Raw genomic sequence first — 26,242 nt, forward strand, 5'->3', positions numbered from 1 at the left:
GTTGGCTCCTCCTCTGCACTCCACTTCTCCAATTTCTGCGCCTAGGGCGCCGGAGCCCGCGGAAGGAGACCTCCACCTACACCGTCCCCTGCTGGTCGGCCTGGGTAGAGCAGGGCGCTGTTCCGTGAGAAGCCTTGGTGTTTTTAAGTCATGCTGTCCTGGAACCACTAAAGACTTTGTGATAAACTAATATGAGAATAAAATAGAGAATATACATATTTCTCTAAGTAGCGCTGATGGCTTATCGATGTAACACAGATAGCTTGTTGGTATAACACAATACTATCCAGTATCTCCAGGTACAGAAGGAGTTAGCTATTGATTTATTTCTTCACTCAGTGAATGAAGTCCTAATGATTTGCTCTGGCGGGAAGATAAAAAAAAAAAAAAAAGATTTCAAAGAGTAATAAATGCTGTTCAGTCAGTTCAGTAGCTTATTAGTGTCCGACTCTTTGCAGCCCCATGAACCACAGCACGCCAGGCCTCCCTGTCCATCACCAACCCCGGAGTCCACGCAAACCCATGTCCATTGAGTCGGTGATGCCAACCAGCCATTTCTTCCTCTGTCATCCTCTTCTCTTCCTGCCCTCAATCTTTCCCAGCATCAGGGTCTTTTCCAATGAGTCAGCTCTTCGCATCAGATGGCCAAAGTACTGGAGTTTCAGCTTCAATATTACTCCTTCCAATGAACACACAGGACTGATCTCCTTTAGGATGGACTGGTTGGATCTCCTTGCAGTCCAAGGGACTCTCAAGAGTCCTCTACAACACCACAGTTCAAAAGCATCAATTCTTCCGCGCTCAGCTTTCTTTATAGTTCAACTCTCACATCCATACATGACCACTGGAAAAACCATAGCCTTGACTAGACGGACCTTTGCTGGCGAAGTAATGTCTTTGTTTTTTAATACGCTATCTAGGTTGATCATAACTTTCCTTCCAGGGAGTAAGTGTCTTTTAATTTCATGATTGCAATCACCATCTGCAGTGATTTTGGAACCCAGAAAAATAAAGTCTGCCACTGTTTCCACTGTTTCCCCATCTATTTGCCATGAAGTGATGGGACTAGATGCCATGATCTTAATTTTCTGAATGTTGAGCTTTAAGCCAACTTTTTCACTCTCCTCTTTCACTTTCATCAAGAGGTTCTTTAGTTCTTCACTTTCTGCCAGAAGGGTGGTGTCATCTGCGTATCTGAGGTTATTGATATTTCTCCCGGCAATCTTGATTCCAGCTTGTGCTTCTTCCAGCCCAGCGTTTCTCATGATATACTCTGCATTTAGTTAAATAAGCAGGGTGACAATATACAGCCTTGATGTACTCCTTTTCCTATTTGGAACCAGTCTGTTGTTCCATGTCCAGTTCTAACTGTTGCTTCCTGACCTACATACAGGTTTCTCAAGAGGCAGGTCAGGTGGTTTGGTATTCCCATCTCTTTCAGAATTTTCCACAATTTATTATGATCCACACAGTCAAAGACTTTGGCATAGTCAATACACGCTGTACCTAATGTAAATAAAACAGGGTAGTGTTGCAGAGTTAGATGAAGAGAACTAATTTAGGACAGATATCTGAGACAAGGAGCCTACCATGCAAGAAACTTGTGAAAAACCTTCCAAACAGAGGAAACAGCTAATGCAAAGATCTGAAGGTGAAAGGAAAGTGACAGTGAAAGTTGCTCAGTCGTGTCTGACTCTTGGCGACCCCATGGACTATACAGTCTGTGTAATTCTCCAGGTCAGAATACTGGAGTGGGTAGCCTTTTCCTTTTCCAGGGGATCTTCCAAACCCAGGGTTGGAACCCAGGTCTCCCGCATTGCAAGTGGATTCCTCACCAACTGAGCTATCAGGGAAGCCCTAAAGGTGAAAGGGGCTTGGCTCATTTCTTGGAACAGAGAGAAGGCCAATGAGACTGGAAGGGATGGGTTGTGGAGATGAGGGGCACAAGATAAAGATGCTGAAGTAGACTGATTAAGGAACGTGAAACCTGATAGAACTGTCTTTAAGATTTCTGTGCTTTTGGACAAATTAATCTTTCAAAAATCTCTGTAAAATGAGTATAATGTTTTACCTATCTCATAGGGATATCATGAATATTAAACAACACAGTGTGTCTCTAAGCTATTAATACACGTGTGCATGCTCAATCGTATCTTACTCTGGAAAGAATACTGGACTGGGTTTCCATTTCCTTCTCCAGGGGCTTTTCCAAACTCAGGGATCAAACCCATGTCTCTTGCATCTCCTGCACTAGCAGGCAGAATCTTTGCCACTGAGCCACCAAGGAAGCCCCAAGTATTCAATAGTGTTATTTTAAATTATTTAAGAGTAGTAATGACATCAATTTTTGTGGTAAAGGTCCACATTGCTGTATCTCTTCTCAGCATTACTCCTGGGGAGAATTTATAGTTATTTCAACAGAATCAGTGATATTCCCGATTCTGTTTGCTGTCATCTCATCCAGCGACTCTGATGTTTGAATTTAAATAGGTATATCCTGTGTATGCATATGAAGTTCAAATTTAAGTAAATTTAACTACCAGAAATTTTGTTAGGAAATTAAAATATTAGAAACTATAAAAGATGTCTTTGAATTTACTGGGAAAAAATCTTATGGACATTGTGTGAATATTCTATTCTGTTTTTTCCAAATATAACTGGAAATTGCAGTTAGACAATAAACAAGGAAGGTGGATTGAGCAGGGTTAGTACCTTCTCCCACTTAGTTGCAATTATTCTGGTCAAACTAGTCTATCCATACCAGAGTATTTCACTCCTGACATCAAGAAGTGAAGAAGAGAAGAAGAAGCAAAGGAAAAAAAATGCACCTCAGTTTGATTCAATTCAATAAATATTTAAAAGTACTGGTGTGTTAGTTCAACACACACCAATATGTTAGACTCCTTTGACTCTTGTTCACCCATATGGCAAAATACCACTTCAGCTGAACTTCCTATCTATTTTCTCTATGCCTACAACAGAACAGTCCTGTTCCTTTTTTATACACGTCTCTAAGACTGTATCCCTGTCCATCAGAAAATGTAACTTAATTGGTAATTATACATTCATAAGTGTGCTCAAAAGTTTAAATGCAATTAAATGTATCTTTTCCCCAAGTAGACTATAAACTCTAAGAGAACAAGAACTATGAGTATTTCTTGTTCATTATTGTATCCTCAGAAGATGGTTTTACAAACACACACACACACACACACATGTATATATGAACAGTATATCCTTTGTCTTCCACTATCTCCTAGAGTTTGCTCAGATTGATATCCATTGAGTTGGTGATGCTGTCTAACCATCTCATCCTCTGCCACACCCTTCTTTTGCCTTCAATCTTTCCCAACATACGGTCTTTTCCAATGAGTCAGGTCCTCACATCTGGTGGCCAAAGTATTGGAGCCTCAGCTTTAGCATAAGTCCTTCCAATGAATGTCCAGGGTTGATTTCACTTAGGATTGACTGGTTTGATCTCCTTGCAGTCTCAAGAGTCTTTTCCAGCACCACAATTTGAAAGCATCTATACACACCCACACACACATATATACCATTGAATAAATTTGTGAAAATGTTAGACACTGTGATAGATAAACAGGGATACAAAAAGACTAAGAAATGTCGTCAGTTCTCAAGGCACTTAAAATATTGCAGAGCAGGGAAGAAGTGAGGTGAGAACTTGGGCCACATGCTAGTTATTGAGGAAAGGATCATTAAAAGTGATTTCATAACGAACAGTGACGAGGTGTATTTAGATCTTCAATAAATCATTTACAGATAGTCTCCTAACCTAATGTATCATTGCTAGGTGTTGTGGTTTTAAAATATGTACACAAATGCTTTGATACTTCCCACTTCAAGAAGTGGAGCCTAATTTCCCTCCCCTGCGTCTAGCAACGTGTTTTGGACAAAGAGAATGAAGTGAAAGTGACGGCACACGGCCGCTGAGACCAGGCCATAAAGGGCAGTCGGGCTTCCTCCTCACTCCCTCTGAGGGAAGCCATCTGTCACACCAAGAAGACACATCAGCAGATCTGTGGGGAGACTCCCATGGAAAGGAGCAGCCATCAAGGAACTGAGACCTTCTGCCAATGGCCATGTGAGCGAGCCATCTTGGAAGAAGCGCCTCCAGGCCTAGGCAAGCCTTCGGATGACTGAGCGCTCGGCTTAATTGCAACATCATGAGAGATTGTGTCATGCACCCCAGCTCAGCTGTTCCTGAACTGCTGGCCCAAAAAACTGAAGATAACGAGTGTTTGTTGTTTTAAGCCACTAAGTTTTGTGATCACCTGTTACATGGTGATGAATAACTAACACGATAGAAACTAGTGTTTTTCTAGAGAGAAATTGGGAAACAGTACCAGATGGGCAAGTAACTGCCTACAAAAACTGAAGATAATAAATGTTTGTTGTTTTAAGCCACTAAGTTTTGTGATCATTTGTCACATGGTGAAGGATAGCTAATATGATAAGAACTAGTATTTTTCTAGAGAGAAATTGGGAAGTGGTACCGGATAGGCAAATGGCAACTACTTTTACTTGCTTACACATCGGCTACAGCACTAGAATTTTTAGAAATTTTCCATTCCAAGTATCTACCCTGAAATACTTATCAGAATGCACTTAATTGAATGCATCTATGGTTGAGCAGTAATATGTTGAGGTAGAAAAGAAGGGGAATCCCTAGACTTGTGGGAAATACCCTTTTTTGACCAAGGTAATACATAAAATTTTTTTAAGTACTGTGAGGCTTAGATTGAAAAAGAGTCCATTGCCCCAGCCTATTCTACCTTTGAGATCCATTCTTTAATTCCTTAACATGTGTTTTTTTCTTTTTTGGTTTTTGCCACCACATTTTCAAGTCATATGCTTATGCTGCTATTTCTTGTTAGATCAATTTTAGGATTTGTCTTTTGACTTTCTAATAAGAAAGATAAAGACTCAGCAGCACTTTTGTATTATTCCAGATTCCCACTTTCCCTACCTCCACCTCCCATATACAATATACACAAGTTTTGGTTAAATTGCCGTCCAGCATTTATCTTACTGTGAGGCCTTGCAAGTCAAACAATATGCTATAGTTACATTAGGTTTATTGTAAAACTCTTTTGAACTTCCTGTGATTAAAAGCTGCCTTATTTTAAAAAGTGTTTAGTTGGGTTTTTTTTAAGCCACTTTTTATCTGAATAGTGTTTTTCAGAAAGTCACATCAGGTATCCCTCCTGTCCTGATTTTCCTGGAGAAATCCCTCCTGGAGGCCACGATCTTCTTGCTCTAATCTGGGCTCTGCAGGGATGCTGTGTAACTCTCTTCTGGAACTTCCCTAACCCTCCTCTTGTGTACTATCTTCTCTTTCCTGATACCCAGGCCTCCTCATTTTTGGCTTATTCCGCTTTTAGGTTGGATCATACCCTCTCAGTGATTTTATGAGAAAGGAGTAAAAATGTACATTATCCTTCGTCTCTAACAATATCCTAATTCTGCTCTGCTAGTTAATTAACAGTTTAACTGGCTATAGAATCCTCAGAATGTTGAAGGTCTTGCTCCGTGTACTGTACCTTCCAGGGCTTCTGCAGTGCTTGCTGATTCTCAATCTTCTCTCAGAAACCAGGATTTCTTTTTTTTTCTTTCTGAACCTTTTGCCTCTGTTAGGAGAGTTTTCTATCCACTGACGGGATTCAGGGTGCCCAGTGAATCTAGATAACCATTCTTCCATTTTGGTTATTTTATTGAATTACTTCTAAGGTCGCCTCTGTTTGTATGTTCTCCCTTCGTGGTACTCTTATTAATCAGACTCTTCTCCTTGAATTAATTCTCTAATTCTTCCCCATCTCTTCTTGTCTATTTCTACATCTTTGTCTTTTTATTTCGCCATCTAGAAGATTTCATCAGTATTTCTTCTAGTGTTTCTGCTGAAACTTCTTATTTTAGTTACCGTATATTTAGTTTCCAAGAACTTTTTCTTATTCCCTGCTTGTTCTTTTCAATGTAATCCTGTTCTTATGACCTTGATGATTCTGGTATAGCTTTTTGATTGTCTTCCTTTCTTCCCTCTCTGTTTCTTCAAAGTTCCCTTTTTCCTATTTATTTTGGCCTATTTTACTTTGGAGGCTTTCCTTAATCTGGTGAGCTTTGATTTTCTGATCATAGGATGAGTGAGGCACTAAAGTAAAAAAAACAAACAAACCAGTAGTGTGAGTGGGAGGGATCAGCTGTCTTCTTGTTTTTGATGCCATTGTTTATTCCTAGAAAATTCTCCAATTCCCTTTTATTTTTCTTTTTTAGGCTGTTCTGGGTCTTCACTGGGGTACACAAGCTGTTTGTCTCAGCCCGCTAGTTACCCTCCTAGGGATCGAACCCGCATCCCATGCATTAGAAGGCAGATTCTTAATCACTGGACCTCTAGGGACTCCAATCACCTTTTAGAATGGAAGAGAAAAGGTTCAGGAGTGATGAGGTGAGTGGAAAGAAGTGTATAAGGTCTGCAGTTTTGGAACTGAGCATTACAGGTGGTCTGCTGAAGGTCGGGGAGGAGTTTTAACATTCAGCATGGAGGGATTTCACTTTTTCATTTCAGAATTTCCTCTCTCTTTGGAATCATGCTGAGTCTAGAGTCCCTGGGTTTGTAGCCACCGTTTCTTGACTGGAGAGTCCTGATCTTGAAATGTTTTCTAAATGAATTTTAGATAACTTTCTTTTATTTTTTCTAATGAATCAATTAGTAGTTGAGATTCTACTGTCATCAGTTTTCCCACATCCATACCTTTCGTTAATTTTCTATTGTCAATTCCAATTCTACTCTGTCCTCTCCCTGATCCAAAATTACTTCTGCCCAAAAGGATCGCTTTGTTTCTAAGTTTATGGTGGCTGTTTGAATTGTAATCATACACTGCCCTGTGACATCTCATGCTGTTAGTATCTTTTTACGTTCGTTAGTTAACGTGTTTGTAAGTTGGCTAACTCACTCAGAGTCAGCTTGTGAAGCACAAATACAATGCTGAGTGCTGGGGAAACTGAGACTGCCAGAGGCAAGTTCCTTACTGGAATATGGAAGACCTACACGTAAGTATATATTTGATTCCATGTGGTAGGCACAATTATATGCTCTTATGAGACCAAAGAAGAGGAATCTCTACAACCACAGAGGAGGGATTAGAGGGGATTTCCTGGAGGTAGCAGTTGCCTGAGCAGAATCATAAAGCACTTGAAAGTGAAAGTGAAAGTTGCTCAGTCGTGTCTGATTGGGAATTTCTCCAGGACAGAATAGGTGGGTAGCCTTTCCTTTCTCCAGGGGATCTTCCCAACCAAGGGATCAAACCCAGGTCTCCTGCATTGCAGGCAGGTTCTTTACCAGCTGAGCCACAAGGGAAGCCCCTTAAAGGAGTTAGCCAGGTGTATTAAGTTGATGGGTGTGGGACAGGGGAGAAAACATTTCAGGGGTGGAAATAGGGGGAGCAAAGATGTGGCATCTGGAAACAAGGTCTCTGCGTATGCGTGCTAAGTCTCTTCAGTTATGTCTGACTCTGCAACCCTATGGACTGTAGCCCGCCAGTCTCCTCTGTCTATTCTCCAGGCAAGAATATTGGAGTGGGTTGCCACTTCCTCCTCCAGGAGATCTTCCCAAGCCAGGGCTCGAACTCAACGCCTCTTATGTCTCTCCTGCATTGGCAGGCAGATTCTTTACCACCAGCACTAACTGCAAAGCCCAGCAACATCTCCATGGGGATAATAGCAGTTCATTAGCTATAAGGCAGAGAGGTGTTGGAGATGAAGCTGGAGAAATAGTGGGGACCTTAAATGTTGTGCTGCGAATCTTGAATTTAATTCTTCAGAAGCACCAGATCAAGAGCATGCAGATTTTAGACAGAGGTGTAACTTACATTTTTGAGAAATCAGGTTAGTAGGGAAGACTGTTTTTTGAGAAGTACAAGCCTAGAAGCTGGGTGATCAGTTGAGGAAATATTGTCATAAATCAGGTGAGCAACAGTCAGGGCTGAAACTAGTCCTAGGTCATAAGGATGGTGAGAAAAAAAAATAAGGATGGTGAAGACGCAATAAACTGATAATAGAACTGGTGGGATTTGATTCATCAGTAGATCATGTGAGGTGGAAGAGAGGGGGGAAACTGAGACTGACTTCCTGATTTCTTGCTGTCTACATATGTATGTGGTAATGTAATCAAATGTGAGAAAACCAGAGGGCTGTGTCCCATAGAAGCTTAAGCGAGAGATCTGAACTGGAAAAACAGACTTGGGAGTTATTAGCATAAAGGAAATATTTAAAATCATGAGACTGGGCAAGTTTATCCAAGGTAGAGTATAGATAAAGAAAAGCACTGAAGAAAGGATAGAATCCTGGGGAAGACTCACATCTTAAAGGAGGGCCCATGAAGGAGACAGTTACATAATATCAGAGAACTATAAAGAGGATCTAGAGTGTTTGCCACATAGAAATTCAATCTAAGGAAGAAGGAATCAGCTTTGTTGAAGCAATGGAGTTGTTATTATTTCAATGAGAAATGGTAATTGCATTTGGTGATAAGGTCAGGTAAAGAGGAGTAGGAAGGTGGAGTTGGCAACTAGACTACACAATGAGCTAAGGTGTGAATGGGAAATTAAGAAGTGAAGTCAGTTACTATATATAGTTTGCTCTTTCAGGAACCCAAGGTAAAGAAGATGATGACAGAACTTAAGTGGCAAGTCTCCCCAACTTGGGCTTCCCTGGTGGCTCAGTGGTAAAGCATCTGCCTGTCAATGCAGGAGATGCAGGTTTGATCCCTAGGTCAGGAAGATCTTCTGAAGAAGGAAATGGCAAGCCACTCCAGTATTCTTGCCTGAGAAGTCCCATGAACAGAGGAGCCTGGTGGGCCACAGACCATGGGGTCACAAAGAGATGTGACTTAGCGACTGAGCAAAACAACTCTCCAACTCAGATGATCTCAAGCAGCTCAACAGAAAGTCTGCTGATACAGCATGTGCACACACCCATTCAGTAAATACTACATAAATAGATCTAACCAAATATCAACACAAACCTCTAGGTTTTTACTTAGCCTTTCTTCCTCTTGTGTGTCATAATAATCTTTTTCCTTGACCACATTTTTTTCCTTAATCATTTCCTTCTGGTCTATTCAACGTCAGAAATTGTTTTATGTAGCGAGAAGCTTCTCACAAAAATCTCCATGTCCCATTTTGAGAAATTGGCCTCAAGCCATTTCCTGCTTTGGTCATTAAAAAAATAATAATAGCTGTTATTTGCAGAGTAATCAGAATTTCATCAAGAAATGCTGTGTACATTAAATCTAAGTCATGTTATTGCTATAATTGCTAGTATTAGAATAACAAGGTGGTGACCTTGTTCATCTCTAAAACATTTGATATTGTTTAGTGAAGTTATAATCTGGACTTTCAGAAATCCAAGGTTGAACTATGTACCCTGTGGATGCTCCTTAAATAGTTATTTGATGACTAATCAGTTATTTCATAGGCCTTAACATAGACAAGATGATGTCAGAGCAGGCAGAGTTGAAGAAGTGAGCTCACACAAAGGACCAACCCAAAGAATTCTCAGGGAAATGTCAGTAATATTTGTACAGTATGTATAAAACATTCAAATATGTGAAAACATTTATACAATCTAAAATTCCTTACAAATGTGAAAGGAATAATTATAATTATCAGGACAATAAAGTTAGATCCAGCAATCTCACTTCTGGATTTATACCCGGATAACTGTACTTCCTCTTGTTTGTTTTTGACACCACACAGCATGTAGGATCTTACTTTCCCCATCAGGAATCAAATCTGTGCCCCCTGCATTGGAAGCACAGTGTCTTAACCACTGGGCAAATAGGGGTTTCCTTGGATATTTGTACTTCCACTTTCACCCAGCATTATTCACAATTCCCAAAGTATGCAAACAACCTAAGTGTCTGCCAATGGATAAATGAATAAAGAAGATGTGGTATACACATACAACAGACTATTATTTATCATGAGAAAGAAAATCCTGCCATTTGCTACAACATGCATGGGCCTTGAGGGTACTGTGTTAAGTGAAATAACTAGACAAAGACAAGTACTGCATGGCATCACTCATATGTAGAATGATAATAGGTCAAAGTCATAGAAACAGACAGTAGAAAAGCACTTGGCAGGGGCAAGGGGGTGGGGGAAGCAGGGAGAAGTTGGTGAAAGGGTTCATTCTTCTAGTTTTAAGATGAATGAAGTTAGGGGATCTACTGTGTAACAAGGCAGCCATAGTCGATAACACTGTAATGTATCACTGATATTTTCTAAGAGTTGAACTTAAATACTCTCACCAAGAGAGGGAAGAAGGGTAAATATATAAGATGATAAATGTGTTAACTTGATGGTGGAAATCAATGTCTATGTATGTCAAATCACCAAGATATACACTTTAATTATCTTACAATTTTATTTGTCGATTTTACGTCAATAAGGCTGGGGGAGGGGGGAAGGCAATAAAGTAAAAAAGATTATCTTAAATGGTGATTGTTTCTGATATGTTTGCTAGAAAACTGTTCAGGGCAAGAGTTTTAAGTTATGGAATAGAGCCTTTTTCATGGGAATATTGATGTTTTTAAACTCTTCCAAATTTCGGGCTATTACATCAGCATGAAATTCAGAGCTGATTCATGTTGAGACTGTTTCTTTCTGCAATTTTAGGCTTTATTCATTTAGTTTCCCCTTTTTCACATGGTGTCTCTCATTTTGATAGCTTAATCTTCAGACATTAATGCTCTGAAAATGAAAGTCGCTCAAGAGTGTAATTCCTTGCGACCCCATGGACTGTAGACTGCCAGGCTCCTCTGTCCTTGGAATTCTCCAGGCAAGAATACTGGTGTGGGTTGCCATTCCCTTCTCCAGAGGATCTTCCTGACCCAGAGATCAAACCCAGGTCTCCTGCATTGCAGGTGGATTCTTTACTGTCTGAGCCACCAGGGAAGCCTGTTAATACTCTAGGCATATGAAATATATTCATTCATTTTACAAATGCATGCAAATATTTTCGGGAGTCACAGGCATAATCCCTGTTTAAGGAGTTAAAAGAGATCACAATTCAGTAATAGAGACATAAAGTAGAGCTGTCATAAAAGATGACATACTAAAGTCCATGGGGTGTCCATCCATGTGCAGGGACTGGGTTTCATACATCTTTGTATCTCTGATGTCAGGCTCATTCTGGCAGAGAGTAAGTTTATTGAATTGAAATTAGTTTAGACATTGGAACCAGGTGAAGAGGAAACCAGGAAGGACCATGATGAGGGATCGAATGAGTTAGGTCTGTCCCTAGAGAGATATGAGAACCCATACACAGTATAATGAAAATACAACTTTCCAGGTAAAAAGAGAGTGATTGTATTAACATGCAAGTTGTAGATACTAAGATCAGAGATACTCCTGCCCACCAGGGTATCAGATGACCGGTGACTTTTTAATTACAGGTTCACTGGCATTCATGGTCAGAGTAGAGCGTATGAGTCTCACCTCTACCACACTAAGTGATTTTTAATAATGTAAATAAATCCTATGCCTATTTTTCTCAGAAAAATAGGAGTATAAAACCTATTTTAGGTCTACCATATCCTAGAGTTAAGTCAATAAGAGATGACTTTTTAAGAAAAAACAAAAAATGGTTTACAAAAAAAATAAATAAATCGAAACATTTTAACTTTTAATGCAATGTGTAAGACGCTGGATAGCTTTCCAGTTTCACCTTGAAAAATGTATCCTTTAAGAAACAAACAAACAAACAAAAGCTGACGGACCAGTCCCGGGGCTGGTCTCAGAGGACCAGGCTCTCTTATGCCAGCTCCCATGCCTAGGTCATATCCCCTCACCTCTCTGGGCCTGTTTCCTCCTATAAAATAAAGAGTGATCTCCCACCTCGGTCCACACTTGACTATGAAATGTGGCTAGTTCGTATAAAATACATGACAGATTTCAAAGTTAAACCTGTAAAATATATTATGAATCGTTGAATATTGAGTATATTTTGAAATATTTTGCATATATTGGTTTCAATAAATCTATATTAAAATTAATTTCACCTGCTTCTTTTTGCTCTTTGGATGTGACAACTAGAAAATCATCGTACGCAGCCGTGGTATTGATCACAAGTATCCTTTTCAGCTTTATGACTCAGCCAGGACCACCGTGGACACGTAATTCACGGTGTGATTTCCTCGCATCGAGATACGGAAGGATTGGCCGGGAATGAGGAGGCCGGGGCGGGGCCCTGCCGGAAGACACAGACCCCTCCAGCGTTGGCTCGGGCTCTCGGAGCTGGGAGGGCCCCGACCCCCGCGCGGGGCTGGTGGCCGCAGCCTGGTCGGGTACCCAAGCCCGGGGCGTTCAGGGGCCTCGGGGCGTTCAGGGGCCTCGGGGCGGGGGCGGGCGCGGCTCTCCGGGCTAGGCGGAGTCGGGAAGAAGGTTGGTGCGTCAGCCACACGCGCGGGGAAGGAAGCGGGCCTCAGGTCCCAGGCGGCCCGCGCGGGCGCCCCGGCACGTCCGCAGGCTGCAACGAGAGGTGGCGGCTTCTGAGAGGAAGGAGAGACGAGGGCGGGCCTGGGAGGCGGCCGGGAGGTGGGGCGCGGCCGGGGGCTGGCCCGCGCGGGCTTCATCTGCGGACGCACGGCCTGCTCCCGAGCGCTGGGGATTCCGAGGCGCGGCACGACCAGCGGCTGGAGCGGCGATGGGCCGCCGCTGGGGCCTCCTGATCGGCTTCTTGGTCGCCGTGGGGTTGCTGGGCTCGGGCCACGGCGAGCAGCAGCCCCCAGAGACGGCGGCGCAGAGGTGCTTCTGCCAGGTAAGCGGTGTGCGCGGCGGGGCTGCGGGTCCCGGGACCCCAGCCTCTGCCTTGCGCTGCGTCCCGCGCGCGCGGGCAGGTGGGGCGCCGGAGGGGTGTTAATTTCTCCACCCTTCCGGAAGAAGCCCCCGGTGCTTGTGCTACCTGGCCGGGGCTGGGTCCTCTGCCGCTCGCCTGGGTTGGTGTGAACAGGTCCGCCACCCGAAGACCCTGAACCGATGTCAGGGCGCCCTCCCGCGCTTCTGATCAGGCTTGGGGCGATAGGCATGGGTGCCCCGCTGTCTGTTTCTACCTGATTGGTTTGTACATCTCTGTTGGTCTTTCCTGCCCGAGAAGCGTGCACACACACACACACACACACTCACACACACACACACACACACTCACACTCACACTCTCAGTATTTGTTATTCTCACAGAACCTGGGTCTTTTTAACTTTCAATTTGCCTTGGAACAGCGTGGGCTGTGCCTCTGCTGGGTCCCTTCTCCACCCTTTCTGGTCAGAACAGACTTTTGAAGAGGGCTGCCCTCAGATCTTCCTGTCAGGCTGGAGAATGGCTTCATGTGGTTTTTCTGTGTCTTAAGCTCAACTGCCTGGTGTCTTTGGGGCCGCGGTTGCCCCGTGTCCTTTCCTTTTCCTGAATGTAGTGGAACTCTTTTACCGCGGCGTCAGTATTGCTGGTCCCAATTGGGAGACCGGTCCTCAGTGTAGAAGTTTGATAACAAGCTTATTATAATTATTTCCTTCGGTTAGTAAGAAATGTAGATTCCTTGAGCAAAATATTCAAAGAAACTTACAGGTTTTGGTATTCACAAAATGTGATATTTTAATGTCATTGTTATTAAAAGTCACCTTTTGGTTGATTTCTGTTGATAAAAATGACATTTTATACAACATTGAGGGATGGGTATCCAAATTGTTCCTTTTAAGTAGATTTTACTGTTAACTTATCTAGTTCTATTATGGTCAGTAATGGAAAGGACGGGGGTGAGAAGAGGAGAAAGAGGATGGTAACAAATAAACATGAAGACAAAAATGGAGACAAACATATCGATATGTATGTATCAAACAAATCAGAAAGAGAGAGAAAATTTTAAAAATGGAGAAAGAAAAGGGGAGGTGCAAATGATCCATTCAGCAAACATTTATAAACACATATAAATTGATCTGAGAATTTGTAATGCAGAAATACAGTGGCATAATTCCTGCCCTCAAGAGCTCACGGTTTAGTTAATCATGTTCTTTGGGACTTGAGGAGAGGCGGGGATCCTTGGTGTTCTTTTTTTTTTTTTTCAGTTAGTAAATATTGCTAGAAACTAAGAAAGCAAATTTTTACCTAAGGTTTGGAAATAAAAGTTCAAATCTTCTCTGGTTCTGTTAGCATTGGCCACAAAGTCCTTTTGATTCTTTTTTTGTTGCTAGTTGTAGCCTTGCCTTCCTTCCTGCTGCCTGTCCTTCTTACCACTTCTGCCTTGAGTTACCACACCATCCCTCCTCGCCACTGCTGCAGGGGTGCCTGGCTTGTTATATATACATGGGGATTCTGATCTGAACCACTGCAGCGTGTATGTAGGGCTTCCCTGGTGTCTCAGGGATGAAAGAATCCTCCTGCAATGCAGGAGACACAGGTTCGATCCCTGGGTTGGAAAGATCCCTGGAGGAGGGCATGGCCACCCACTCCAGTATTCTTGCCTGGAGAATCCTGTGGACAAAGGAGCCTGGGGGCTGCAATCATAGGGTTGAAAAGAATCAGGCACACGACTTAGCAGTAGCATGTGGTTATTGGACCTCAGAAAGCCACTGAAGTATGTGCAAAGTTCTACAAATAATTGGACTTAATTCAACAGGCATTTATTGAGGCCTGATGTGAACAGACTTTGAGAGGTCAAAAAATAAATTCGAAAATTACAATTTAGTACCAATTCTTGCCACGCCAGTGTACGCAGACTGGTGCATAATTGGTGCTTGCAAATGTGTGAATGCTACACTAGCTGGAGTATATTCTTAGTTAACAATGGGTTGATAGCTCCCAATGCATTTTTTCCCCCCAGTGAACCTGTAAACTTAGTTATTGCATATGCCTGTTAGTTGACATCACATCCTAGTAAAACCGTTTTCACTGTATGTTGTAAGTTCTTTTGAGAATAGTGCTTCAGTTTAGTTTCCCACAATAAGTGACCAGTTGTCTGGAAGTTATGAATTTCCCTTATATACATTCCTCATCCCCCTCCTAACTGTCACTCCTGTATCATTCTGTTAAAAAATGTTAAAAAAAATTTCTTACATAGAAAATTGACTTTTTTTTTAACCTTTTAGTATACAAGTCAGTGAAGTCTAACACATGAACAGTTTCATGTAAAAATCTCATAAATAAGGACTCACCCTTCCTTTAAATTAAAATAGTATTGTAGCAGGTATGGGTTTGAAGTAAGTGAAGATTTTTCAGAGTTTATTTCTTTTTGACAATTATTTCCTCATTATGCACCATTAGAGAGAATGAATATAACCGAACTTTAGTCCCAATTCATAGAATCCCAGGATGCATTTTAAAGAAATCATCTCAAGAAGAGATATTGAAGCCAGGTATGGACACCTTTTGCAGCGAAATTAATTAGAAATGCGTCTGTAAACTTTTATACTCAGAATGTTTTGTCATTCAATATAGTTAATGCTAATAAACACTCAGATCCACTTCTTTGAATTCAGTAAATCTCCATCAGGCTAATGAAAGGGGAACAGTTTGGATAATCCAAAATGGCTACATCAGAAGTGGATTATTTCTTGTTTGGAATGCATTGTAGATACACTCTATGTACATGTATTTTACCTGTCTGAGTGTCTTGTTCAGGTCAATTTAAAAAAGTTTGTGTTAGTCAGAGTGGCAGGACGATGGAAAAGACACTTGATAATATGTTGGGTGGTGGGTGGAAATAAGCCCAGGATTAAAACTTAGTCAGAGGGATCTTTGAAACAGGTTATATTGGAGAGATGTCCATTGACTCTGAATGCCACCTACATTCCAGGGTTTTCTGAACAAAGCATGTGGACCAAAGTGTGTTTCATGTTGGTTGCTATGCTTTGAGTCATTTAACAATGATTCTAGTTATAGCAAGACCAAGACTTTAAAGCAGAAATTGCTCTTAGTATTTTGTGTCCTTAGAAAGTTGCCTACTACCCAGGATAGAGTCTTTTTGGTGCGTCTATGCTTTCTTTTGACAGAGTTGTCCCAGTCTGCTCTGTCAACGAATGAATGCCTCATGTATGTTTGTTTGTGTGCATGTTTTAATGGTCACAAAACTCAGTAAAATTAATGCAACTAAAGTTCTTTGCCAAATAAAGCACATTTTGAGCACTTTAAAAGATATTTCATTCAAGTATGAGGAGTATACTCTTACAGTGCTTTGCAAAAAAATAATAATCTGTGGTAGGACTGGAAGTTGTTAGCACACAAGAAAACTATTTAGGAAAAAAAACTATTTGATAGTGTTTTTTATTTTGTCTTTCGTTGCAAAGTAAAGGATACCTGTATCCAAAAACTTGAGAACAAACAGACCAGTGTTATTTTCTTTTCCCTTGCCTTTTGTATTTTGGAATTTGGTTCAGACCAATCAGAGTCAATGGAGAAAGTAGTGGAGTTAACTTTTGATTGTCAGTTCTGTGTTCCCTTGGGGCTACAGATGTAAAATTTTTGGAGAACTTTAACTGCAAACTTGGCCTTTTCTTTTTTTTTATCTTGTTCATTAAAAAAAGAATGTTGTAGGGTGCTTTGGGGGAATAGTTAAGATCCCTGTCACTGGGAACATTTAGGCAGTGGTAGGGTAATAATAATGATTAACATTTACTGGGCATACTCGGTCATTTTATCCTGATATGAACTCTTTGAGATGAGATCTACTATTCTATTGGGTTCGCTAAAAGTTCATTCAGGTTTTTCCATAGTATCTTACGGAAAAATTCCAACAAACTTTGGCTACCTCAATATTTTTGTACTCAGATAGGAAACTGAAAGTGTTAGTCACTCAGTCGTGTCCAACTCTTTGCTACCCCATGGACTGTAGTTCGCCAGGCTCCTCTGTCCTTGGGATTGTCCGGGCAAGAAAATTGGAGTGGGTTGCCATTTCCTCCTCCAGGCGATCTTCCTGACCCAGGAATCAAACCCTAGTCTCCTGAGTATCCTGCACTGCAGGCGAACTCTTTACTGATAAGCTGTTAGGTTGAAAAGCAGGGGGAATGTCAACAGCTGAGAAGTATCAGGGATGAGATGCAACCCCAGAAGGCCTAACTCCAGAGCCTGCCTGCTAAACCTGTTGTTACACACTGCCTCCCCTCGAGGGTGTGTAGAAGGGGATTGCTGGGTTGCTTGGAAGAAAGCAATATAAGGCCTTCAAAGGCTTTCCTACTCTTAAGAGACCAGGACTGAATAGTGTTAGGCCTACCTTGGTCCATATATCTACCAGCCCTCAACAAGGGCCTTTCCATTGCTTCCTATTCGTTTGGCCCCTTGCCCCGCCAAGGCTGATTATCATCCGTCACTTTGTGCGTGTGTTGTGGGAGCAGGTAGGGGAGTGCATTTTTTAGAAAATTCAAATTCTTATGGTAGGGCCACAGTTCTGGTTTACTTTGGGAGATAGTATACTGGTTCCTTATGCCTCCATAGCACATTCTGAAATACAACATCAGCCATCCTTTTCAAACATCGCACCCATCTTTTGGTGTTAGCTTACAGGTAATAGGACTTTGCTTCATTTCCAAGGTTCTGCCCTGGGTCCATTAACTGGAGTTCTACCATAGACTTTTCCAGAGACTGTTCTGGTAACATACACGGTTCTCTGATGTCTAGACCTGGGTCTGGTGTCACACCTGCTAGACTCTCTTCCAGAGATCAGGTTCTGCTGCCTGTTGACAAACTTCTCCGAACAAAGGGTTTGGATTTCTGAGGATCTTCCTGCCTCTCCTTTGCTGGACTGTTTCCATCCAGTGAAGCTCCTGTCACCCCTGTTCCACCTCCTTAGCTGCCCTTCGAGCTGAATTGTAGTTGGTAATACCTCCCACTTAATATCTAAGGTAAGAGGCAGAAGATTTCTAAATCTACCATTGTCCTGCTTTCTCTTCTCGGTGGCCTCTAGGCTATAAGCCGTCTCTGCTCTGAAGGTATCATGTATTTCTTTCTGGTTTGGAGCTTCTTATCACTGTCTTTGTAATTAGAATGTCGATCAGCAGATATTGGACCCAGAGATTTGTTTGTCTTTGCTGCTTGCTTTCATTGCCCTGTGAGTGCCTTTCTGCCCTTTGACCTGGCATGGTCTGGGGCACTCACTTCCATTATAGGTGACATGAACGTGCCTAGTTATAGTTAGGTGGCGCGGTGCTGGGCTCAGGTGAGGGAGAGTGACAGTGGACAGCTTTCATTCATGTATTCACCAATCCAAACCAAAAATAATTGTTGAGCTTCTACTGTGTGCTTTCTAGAAGTACAGTGCTCAGTACCAGGAATACAAAAATGAACAAACATGAATTTGCTCTCAGGGTTCTTAACTCTAGGGAGTGGGAGTGAAATATAGATATGTTCAGTAGAGTGAGGTCATTCTTGTGTAGGAGTTATGTGGACTGTGGTGGAGCTCTTGGGAGAGACCATTAACTCAGCTGGGGGTGAGTGGTACCTGAGGGGAGCTTCCCAAAAGAGAGAAGGATAGATTTTTACCTTAGAAATGGATTGCCTCAAACCCTTCCTCTTCAGTCTTTTTGTGTTTTTTCTTTTGTGATTTAATGTGACTCTCTAGCCCCTGTCCCTTTGGCCTTTACAGCCTTTGTGCCTATTATTGTTTGTATAATAATTTGTAACCAAGGGGAGAAACAGTAGCTTATTTTATGTTCTTAGAAGTTTTGCCTTGAAAGCACAAAAAGAAAGAGGCTTGAAAAATCAAATCATCTATGTTAGGAGCACTTTGGGCTTCCTTCATGGTGGTAAAGAATCTGCCTGCAATGCAGGAGACCCAGGTTCAATCCCTGGGTCTGGAAGATCCTCTGGAGAAGGGAATGGCAACCCACTCTGGTATTCTTGCCTGGAGAAATCCATGGATAGAGGAGCCTGGCAGTCTAGAGTCCACGGAGCTGCAAAGAGTTGGACACGACTGAGCGACTTATACACACACGCACAGAAGCACTTTTGTTTTGTTGGTACCCAGAATTAGGACTCTAAGATTATTGTATACTGAGAGAATTTTTAGCAGGAAACAAGGACACATTTGCATATGAAGTGAAAATAGTTATTACAGTAACAAAATATGTAACTCAGATTTCTAGAAACTGAATTCTTTAGTCCAAAACACTTAAGACTAGGCAAATTGGATACGAAACAAGCAAACAAACAAAACTTATCTCTTGAATATTGCTGTCATCATTCCAAGTGTTCTTATTTCTTAGGTGAAAAATTTCCATTACTATTTTGTGATGTTCTGAAATTAAAAGATAGTGTAGGATTTTACATATTCCAAAAGGAGAAGACCTAAATTCAGTATTTCAATGAATTATTCTTTATTTGCTTCCTTACCAATAGATTTTTAAGTTATTACTTTATTGGCAATATGTCTCCCAAAAATATAATCCAAAGTAGTTTATAATGCAGATATTCAGGCCAAAGTCTAAGGATCTCTTTTCTGCAGCATGCTGTATATTAAAAAAAATTATAAAGTTACTCAAAAAATCATAATGTGTTTTTTACTTAAAGCAATGCTTAATTAATTCTATTAGACGTTTGCCTAATCCCAAATAAATATCTCAGAATTTTACCTTCACAATTGATAACGTTGTCTGATTATAATATGTTTGCCCACTGCATATGATTATAATATGATTTAATAATTTGATTTCTTAAATAGAGTTAAGACATTGATTTTAAGCATTTGAAGATTAGGATTGGTTTTGTGGTTAATTTGCCATCTCAGTGTTGCTGATGATAAGTAAATTTTAGCATCATTTTCAAGTCTATAAAAATTCTCATGGCCGATATTTGAGGGTTGTTATATCCTTAAAACAAATTACTGTTTCACTTATAAATTCAATATCACTCCTTACATTCACCAACCTTGTCTGTGACCTACACATCCTGTTTGAAACTAAAAGGAAAGACAGAGACAACTGAGTTATAGGAATACTGGGTCTCAAAGAATTCAAGGGTGGTAATGCCTTCAGGAAAGATGGTAGAAGTGGGAGTAGGCAAACTCTAGGGAATTCAGCTAGCATATGTTCTCCATCTTCTGTTTCTGCTTCTTTGTGTATCTTGTAGAATCTTTCCTCTCTCTGCCGGCTAGCTGGCTTACGTGTTCCTCAGTTCACATGATGGAATATGGTCTGAGTTTACTTCTTTAGTGTCAGGGGGAGACATCGCTCCTTCTTAGCCTCAATTCCAGAGTCCTGGAGTGGAGACGATGACTTGTTTTGGATTAGAAGCCCACCCCTGGTCAGTCTGGAGGGTGGGATGGGGATATGGAGTGGCTGCAGGGAACCAACCCGCTCTTTGGGGGTATGTGTATCATTTTGAGTTCAGTGCACCCTCCCTACAAATGGTATCCACTGCATTCCTGTAGGTATATAGTAAGAGCAATAGCATTACTCAATTATGGCCATGTCCCAGCTCAGAAAATTATATGGAGGCAAGAAGCTAGGGGCCTTGAATATTCCCTTCCTTGAATAAAGGGTTGAATAAAGTGCTCTTTTATCATAACCATGTGAGGAAAAACTCTTTTGTGTCTATGATATTTTGATATAATACTCCATTTTCTTTTAACAGGTTAGTGGTTACTTGGATGATTGTACCTGTGATGTTGAAACCATTGATAAATTTAATAACTACAGGCTTTTCCCAAGACTTCAAAAACTCCTGGAAAGTGACTACTTTAGATATTACAAGGTATTTAAAAATTTGTGGGGTGGTATAGGAATACTTAAAGCTTAAATGGATAATTACATTTTCTTAGGAATCACTGAGCTTCAAAATTGTGTTTATTATTTAAAATTGAGCAAGGCTATATTAGGAAAACGCAGTTCGTAAGAATGAACCATGTGGTTCTGAAATGACCCATTGAATACTTTTAATTTCAAAAACTAAGTTTTGAACTCTAGTGTTAGAATCGAGTTGGTTAAATTGAAGTCAGAACAGAAACTATTATATTGTTATCAAAGTCATGAGTTGTTCATAACATTCCAAAACATCAGATTTGCTCCATTTAATTTAAAAAAAGAAGTATTTTTAAGAAGCATGACTTTATTCTGACCAGTATTATTTTAACAACTTGTGATGTTTTATCTTGAGATATCCATTGAAAGAGTATAGAAAACCTGATCATTGGAATATGCAGTCACTGTGTTCACAATTGTCTGTTAGCTATTACTTTCATTGAAAGGCTGTGAGTTGGAAAAAAAAAAAGACTGTAAGTTGAACAGTGATGACATGAGCTACTTTGGCTCCCAGTTGCCATCTGTTCAGGAACTGCTTAGTAGCATATTTTGTCTTTATGACCAAGTCGACCAATTTGCTTAGACCAGCTACACATTTATACCATCACTGAAGCTTGACAACTAGTAAATGGATGAAGTAGACTAGTTGCAACTGATAACATGACCAGGTTATAGTATCATAATTCAACATCAGTGTGTTACAATCTTGAGATTCTTATTTTTGTAACTTTTCTCTAATTTTATTTTGCAGGTAAACCTGAAAAGGCCATGTCCTTTCTGGAATGACATCAGCCAGTGTGGAAGAAGGGATTGTGCTGTCAAGCCTTGTCACTCAGTAAGAACAGTCCATACATTTAAGAACTGTCACATGTTTTTTGGAATACTTGCAGTTTTTGAAAGGGTGCAATATAACTAAAATAAAATTTGAATCCTTAGGTTAAATATAACGTTGTTTAAAATCAACGTATTAAAACTCTAAACTTATGACTATAAAGCTTATTTCAAATTATTCTGTCTTCATAATAGTAGAATTTAGATTTTGTGGTTAATATAGTCTGTTGATTTATTACTCAGAGTAATAAAAGCTATTGTTCTTTTGGCTTGATATTTTTATTTATTTTTTATTGGCTGTACCGGGTCTTTGTTGCTGTGCGGGCTTTCTCCAGCTGCAGCAAGTGGAGGCTCCGTTCATTGTGGCACGCAGGCTTCTCATCGTCGTGGCCTCTCCTTGTGGAGCACAGGCTGTAGGCGCACTAACTTCAGTAGTTGCAGAACACAGGCTCAGTGGCTGAGGCTTCTGGGCTCTAGAGCATAAGCTCAGTAGTTGGAGTGCACAGGCTTAGCTGCTCCATGGCATGTGGGATCTTCCCAGACCAAGAATCGAACCCCTGTCTCCTGGGTTAGCAGGTAGATTCTTAACCAGTGGGCCACCAGGGAAGTCCCTTTTGGCTTATTATTTGTTTTTCTTATATCTTAACTACAGTTATGTATGTAGTATTAAAAAAGTAAAATTTATTGAGGTACAAATGCAGTCCTGCAGTCCTTCCCATTTTCTGAGAATGTATTCATTTTCCTCCTTGGCAGGGATTTGAAGAAAACCACTGGTTTTGCTTAGGAGTTCTGAGAGCATTAAAATTTGAAATATTCCACTCTGAAAGCAGAGAATTTTACCCTTTTCAATGAAAGCATTTTTTTCCTTTAAAAGTACATATTTTTACTTTACTTTCTTTTATTGAGATAAAATACATATCACATAAAATTTACCATTTTATTTTAGCCATTTCTAAGTGCACAGTTCATTGGCATTAAATACATTCACACTGTTATATAGCCATCACCACCATCCATCTCTAGAACTTTTACATCTTTCTAAACTGAAACTTCATGCTCATTAAACAATAAATTCCTATTCCTCCCTCCCTTCAGCCATGGGAAGTCACTATTTTACTTTCCTTCTCTATGAATTTGACTACTCTAGGTACTTCATGGATAAGGGTCATCTTTATAATATTTGTTCTTTTGTGTCTGGCTTATTTCACTTATATTTTCCAGGTTATCTATATTGGAACATGTGCTAGATTTTTATCTCTTTTAAAGACTGAATAATATTCCACTGTATGTGTGTGCTACATTTGGTTTATTCATTTACCTGTTGATTGACTTGGGTTATTTTCACCTTTTGGCTCTTGTGAATAATACTGCTATGAACATGGATGTACAAATTATATGTTTGAATCCCTACTTTCAGTTCTTTGGGGTATATACCTAGAAATAGAATTGCTGGATCATTTAGTAATTTTTAGTTCAATTTTTGAGCAACACCATGCTATCTTCTGAATTTGGCAATAAGGAGTTCATAATCTGAGCCACAGCCAGTTCCTGGTTTTTTTTTTTTTGACTGTATAGAGCTTCTCCATCTTTCGCTGCAAAGAATATAATCAATCTGATTTCTGTATTGACCCTCTGGTGATGTCCATGTGTAGAGTATTCTCTCGTGTTGTTGGAAGAGGGTGTTTGCTATGATCAGTGTGTTCTCTTGGCAAAACTCTGTTAGCCTTTGCCCTGCTTCATTTTGTAATCCAAGGCCAAATTTGCCTATTACTCCAGGTATCTGTTGACTTCCTACTTTTGCATTCCAGACTGAAGTCCTCTATAATAAAAAGGACATCTTTTTTGGGTGTTAGTTCTAGAAGGTCTTGTAGGTCTTCATAGAACTGCCAACTTCAACTTCTTCAGCATTACCGTTTGGGGCATAGACTTGGATTACTGTGATATTGAATGGTTTGCCTTGAAAACAAACAGATCATTCTATCGCTTTTGAAATTGCATCCAAGTACTGCATTTCGGACTCTTTTGTTGACTGAGGGCTACTCCGTTTCTTCTAAGAGATTTTTGCCCACAGTAGAAGATATAACAAAGTAGTAGATATAACAAAGGTCCATCTAGTCAAAGCTATGTTTTTCCTGGTAGTCACATATGGATGTGAGAGTTGGACTGTAAAGAAAGCTGAGTGCTGAAGAATTGATGCATTTGAACTGTGGTGTTGGAGAAGACTCTTGAGTCCCTTGGACTGCAAGGAGATCAAACCAGTCAATCCTAAAGGAAATCAGTCCTGAATATTCTTTGGAAGGACTGATGCTGAAGCTGAAACTCCAATACTTTGGCCACCTGATGTGAAGAACTGACTCATTGGAAAAGACCCTGATGCTGGGAAAGATTGAAGGTGGGAGGAGAAGGGGTCAACAGAGGATGAGATGGTTGGATGGCATCACTGATGTGATGGACATGAATTTGAGTGGGCTCTGGGAGTTGGTGAAGGGAAGCCTGGCATGCTGCAGTCCAGGGATTTCAAAGAGTCAGACACGACTGAGTGACTGAACTGAACTGATGCTATCTTCTACAGTGACTGTACCATTTTACTTTCTCACTTGCAGTGTACAAGGGTTCCAGTTTCTCCACATTTTTGCTAACACAGGGGCTTCCCTGATGGCTCAGACGTTAAAGTCTACCTGTAGTGCAGGAGATCCAGGTTCAATCCCTGGGTCGGGAAGATCTCCTGGAGAAGGAAATGGCAGCCCACTCCAGTATTCTTGCCTGGAAAATTTCATGGACAGAAGAGCCTGGCAGGCTGTAGTCCATGGGGTTGCGAAGAGTCAAACATGACTGACATCACTAAAACTGCTAACACTTGCTATTTTCTGTGTTTTTTTTTTTTTGTTTGTTTGTTTTTATAATAGTCATCCTAATGGGTGTGAAGTGATAGTGTTGTTTTGAGCAGCTTATTTGTATACATGTAAATATTGCTACATATACATGTCTAGTATAAGAATAAGGCAAATGTAAGGTGTTATTTATGAGAATTTTATCATTAGGTGAACAAAAAGCAAGTTTTTAGTTATTTTAATCCTCATAGACACAGCATTTTGAAAAGTCAAGGGTTAACTTAGGAAATACCTTATGTCGCTATGATTAAAACATGAACATATCATTAAAATGATATCAATTTAAATATTTCATTTTATTTCATTAGTTCTAGTATTTATAATTAGTAATAGGAAAAGTATTAGATTCAAATTTACCAAGTACTTTTTTTATATGGCTTTTTACAATGCTAAAACTATGGTGGATTCTTATTAAAGACATTTAATTGCACTTACACATTAAATGGGCTATTATTAACATTAGTCAGAACAAGCAGTCTGGCAATTATTGCAAATTTGAATCTCATCTTGAAACAGCATTACTTGTAATTATTTTAACACAGTGTAGAACTAGGGGTTGCCACCTTCAGAAGAAGATTGGAGAGGGCAGAAAAATCTGAGAGTTGCATAGCATAAGTGATAAGTGATAGCTTATTGATTCCCAGGTTGACAGAAGGACAGATGAAATCCATTTTACTGTAAATCCTAGAGAAAACAGCTAAGTTTAGCATTTAAGAAATGCTAAAAGTTACGATGTTTATTATCTGACTTGAGCCCAAAGAGAGGCTAAAATAAAATAATTTGGTGAAAGCTAGCAATTTGTACTGGGAAACTGAGAAAACCTACTTATTTCACCTTCTGTAGAACAGGAGTCAAGTGCCTTTCATGCCAATACCCCCCACAACCCCCACCCCAGCCTTTTTTTTCTTGAACTGGGTTCTTGATGGAGAGAAGTCTTTAAAAAAAAAAAAAAAAAAAGTGGGCTTCCTCGGTGGTGCAGTGGTAAGTTCCCCTTGAGAAGGAAATGGCAACCCACTCCAGTATTCTTGCCTGGGAAATCCCATGGACAGAGGAGCCTGGCAGGCTACAGTCCATGGGATAGCAAAAGAGACATGACTTAGCGACTAAACAACAACAATAACAGAAGATATTTATTCACCCCATAAATATTCTTATATTTTAGTGTAGCAGAGGAGTGCCATAATTAGACTGAAGACTCAGAAAGATTATTGGTAGTATTGTGGAGAGTAGGGAGTGGAAGATGGGATGGAGAAGGACTAGCAATTGGCAATTGAATGTAATTTTATTCAATAATGAATATTTTTGAGGGTCTACTATGTACCTGGACCTGGGCATGTAAGATGAGCACTTGTCATGATGAAGTACTGGAAGAGAAACACTAAGTGATCCTTTCAATACACGTGTGATAAGCCAATAATAGACATGCTGAAGGTGTACACATGAGGAGCAAAGGGAGGGTGGAGGAGAGACACCAAGAAGCTCCACTCCAAATGACGACGAGGGAACAAGCCCTTTTAATTCCTCTGGGGACAAGCCTGGTCTCAGTTCTAATAGCTCCTAATTAGGGCAGTCTATCACAACCAAAGAGTGATTAGAAGTAATTTCAAATACTTTTAAATACTTTCTTCAGGCTAACTAATCAGCTGTCCCATCTAGGATTTATATTGTACATTACTGAAATCTTGACATCTCACTATTATATTCTTCATTATGTATCTTAAAAAGACA

General features: G+C 40.4%; 1 protein-coding gene across 1 annotated transcript in view; it reads left to right on the top strand.

Moving 5' to 3' along the window:
• The first annotated feature begins 12,579 nt into the window (after positions 1-12,579).
• ERO1A (endoplasmic reticulum oxidoreductase 1 alpha) overlaps positions 12,580-26,242 on the top strand; it is a 50,719-nt gene continuing 37,056 nt past the window's right edge. The window contains exons 1-3 of the mRNA XM_065940070.1: positions 12,580-12,834; positions 20,626-20,745; positions 21,544-21,627. Coding sequence (XP_065796142.1) covers positions 12,721-12,834; positions 20,626-20,745; positions 21,544-21,627 — 318 coding nt within the window. The 5' untranslated portion in view covers positions 12,580-12,720. The remainder of the gene's footprint in view (positions 12,835-20,625; positions 20,746-21,543; positions 21,628-26,242) is intronic.

This window comes from Muntiacus reevesi, chromosome 7, assembly GCF_963930625.1.
Source record: "Muntiacus reevesi chromosome 7, mMunRee1.1, whole genome shotgun sequence".
Classification (NCBI taxonomy): Eukaryota; Metazoa; Chordata; class Mammalia; order Artiodactyla; family Cervidae; genus Muntiacus; species Muntiacus reevesi.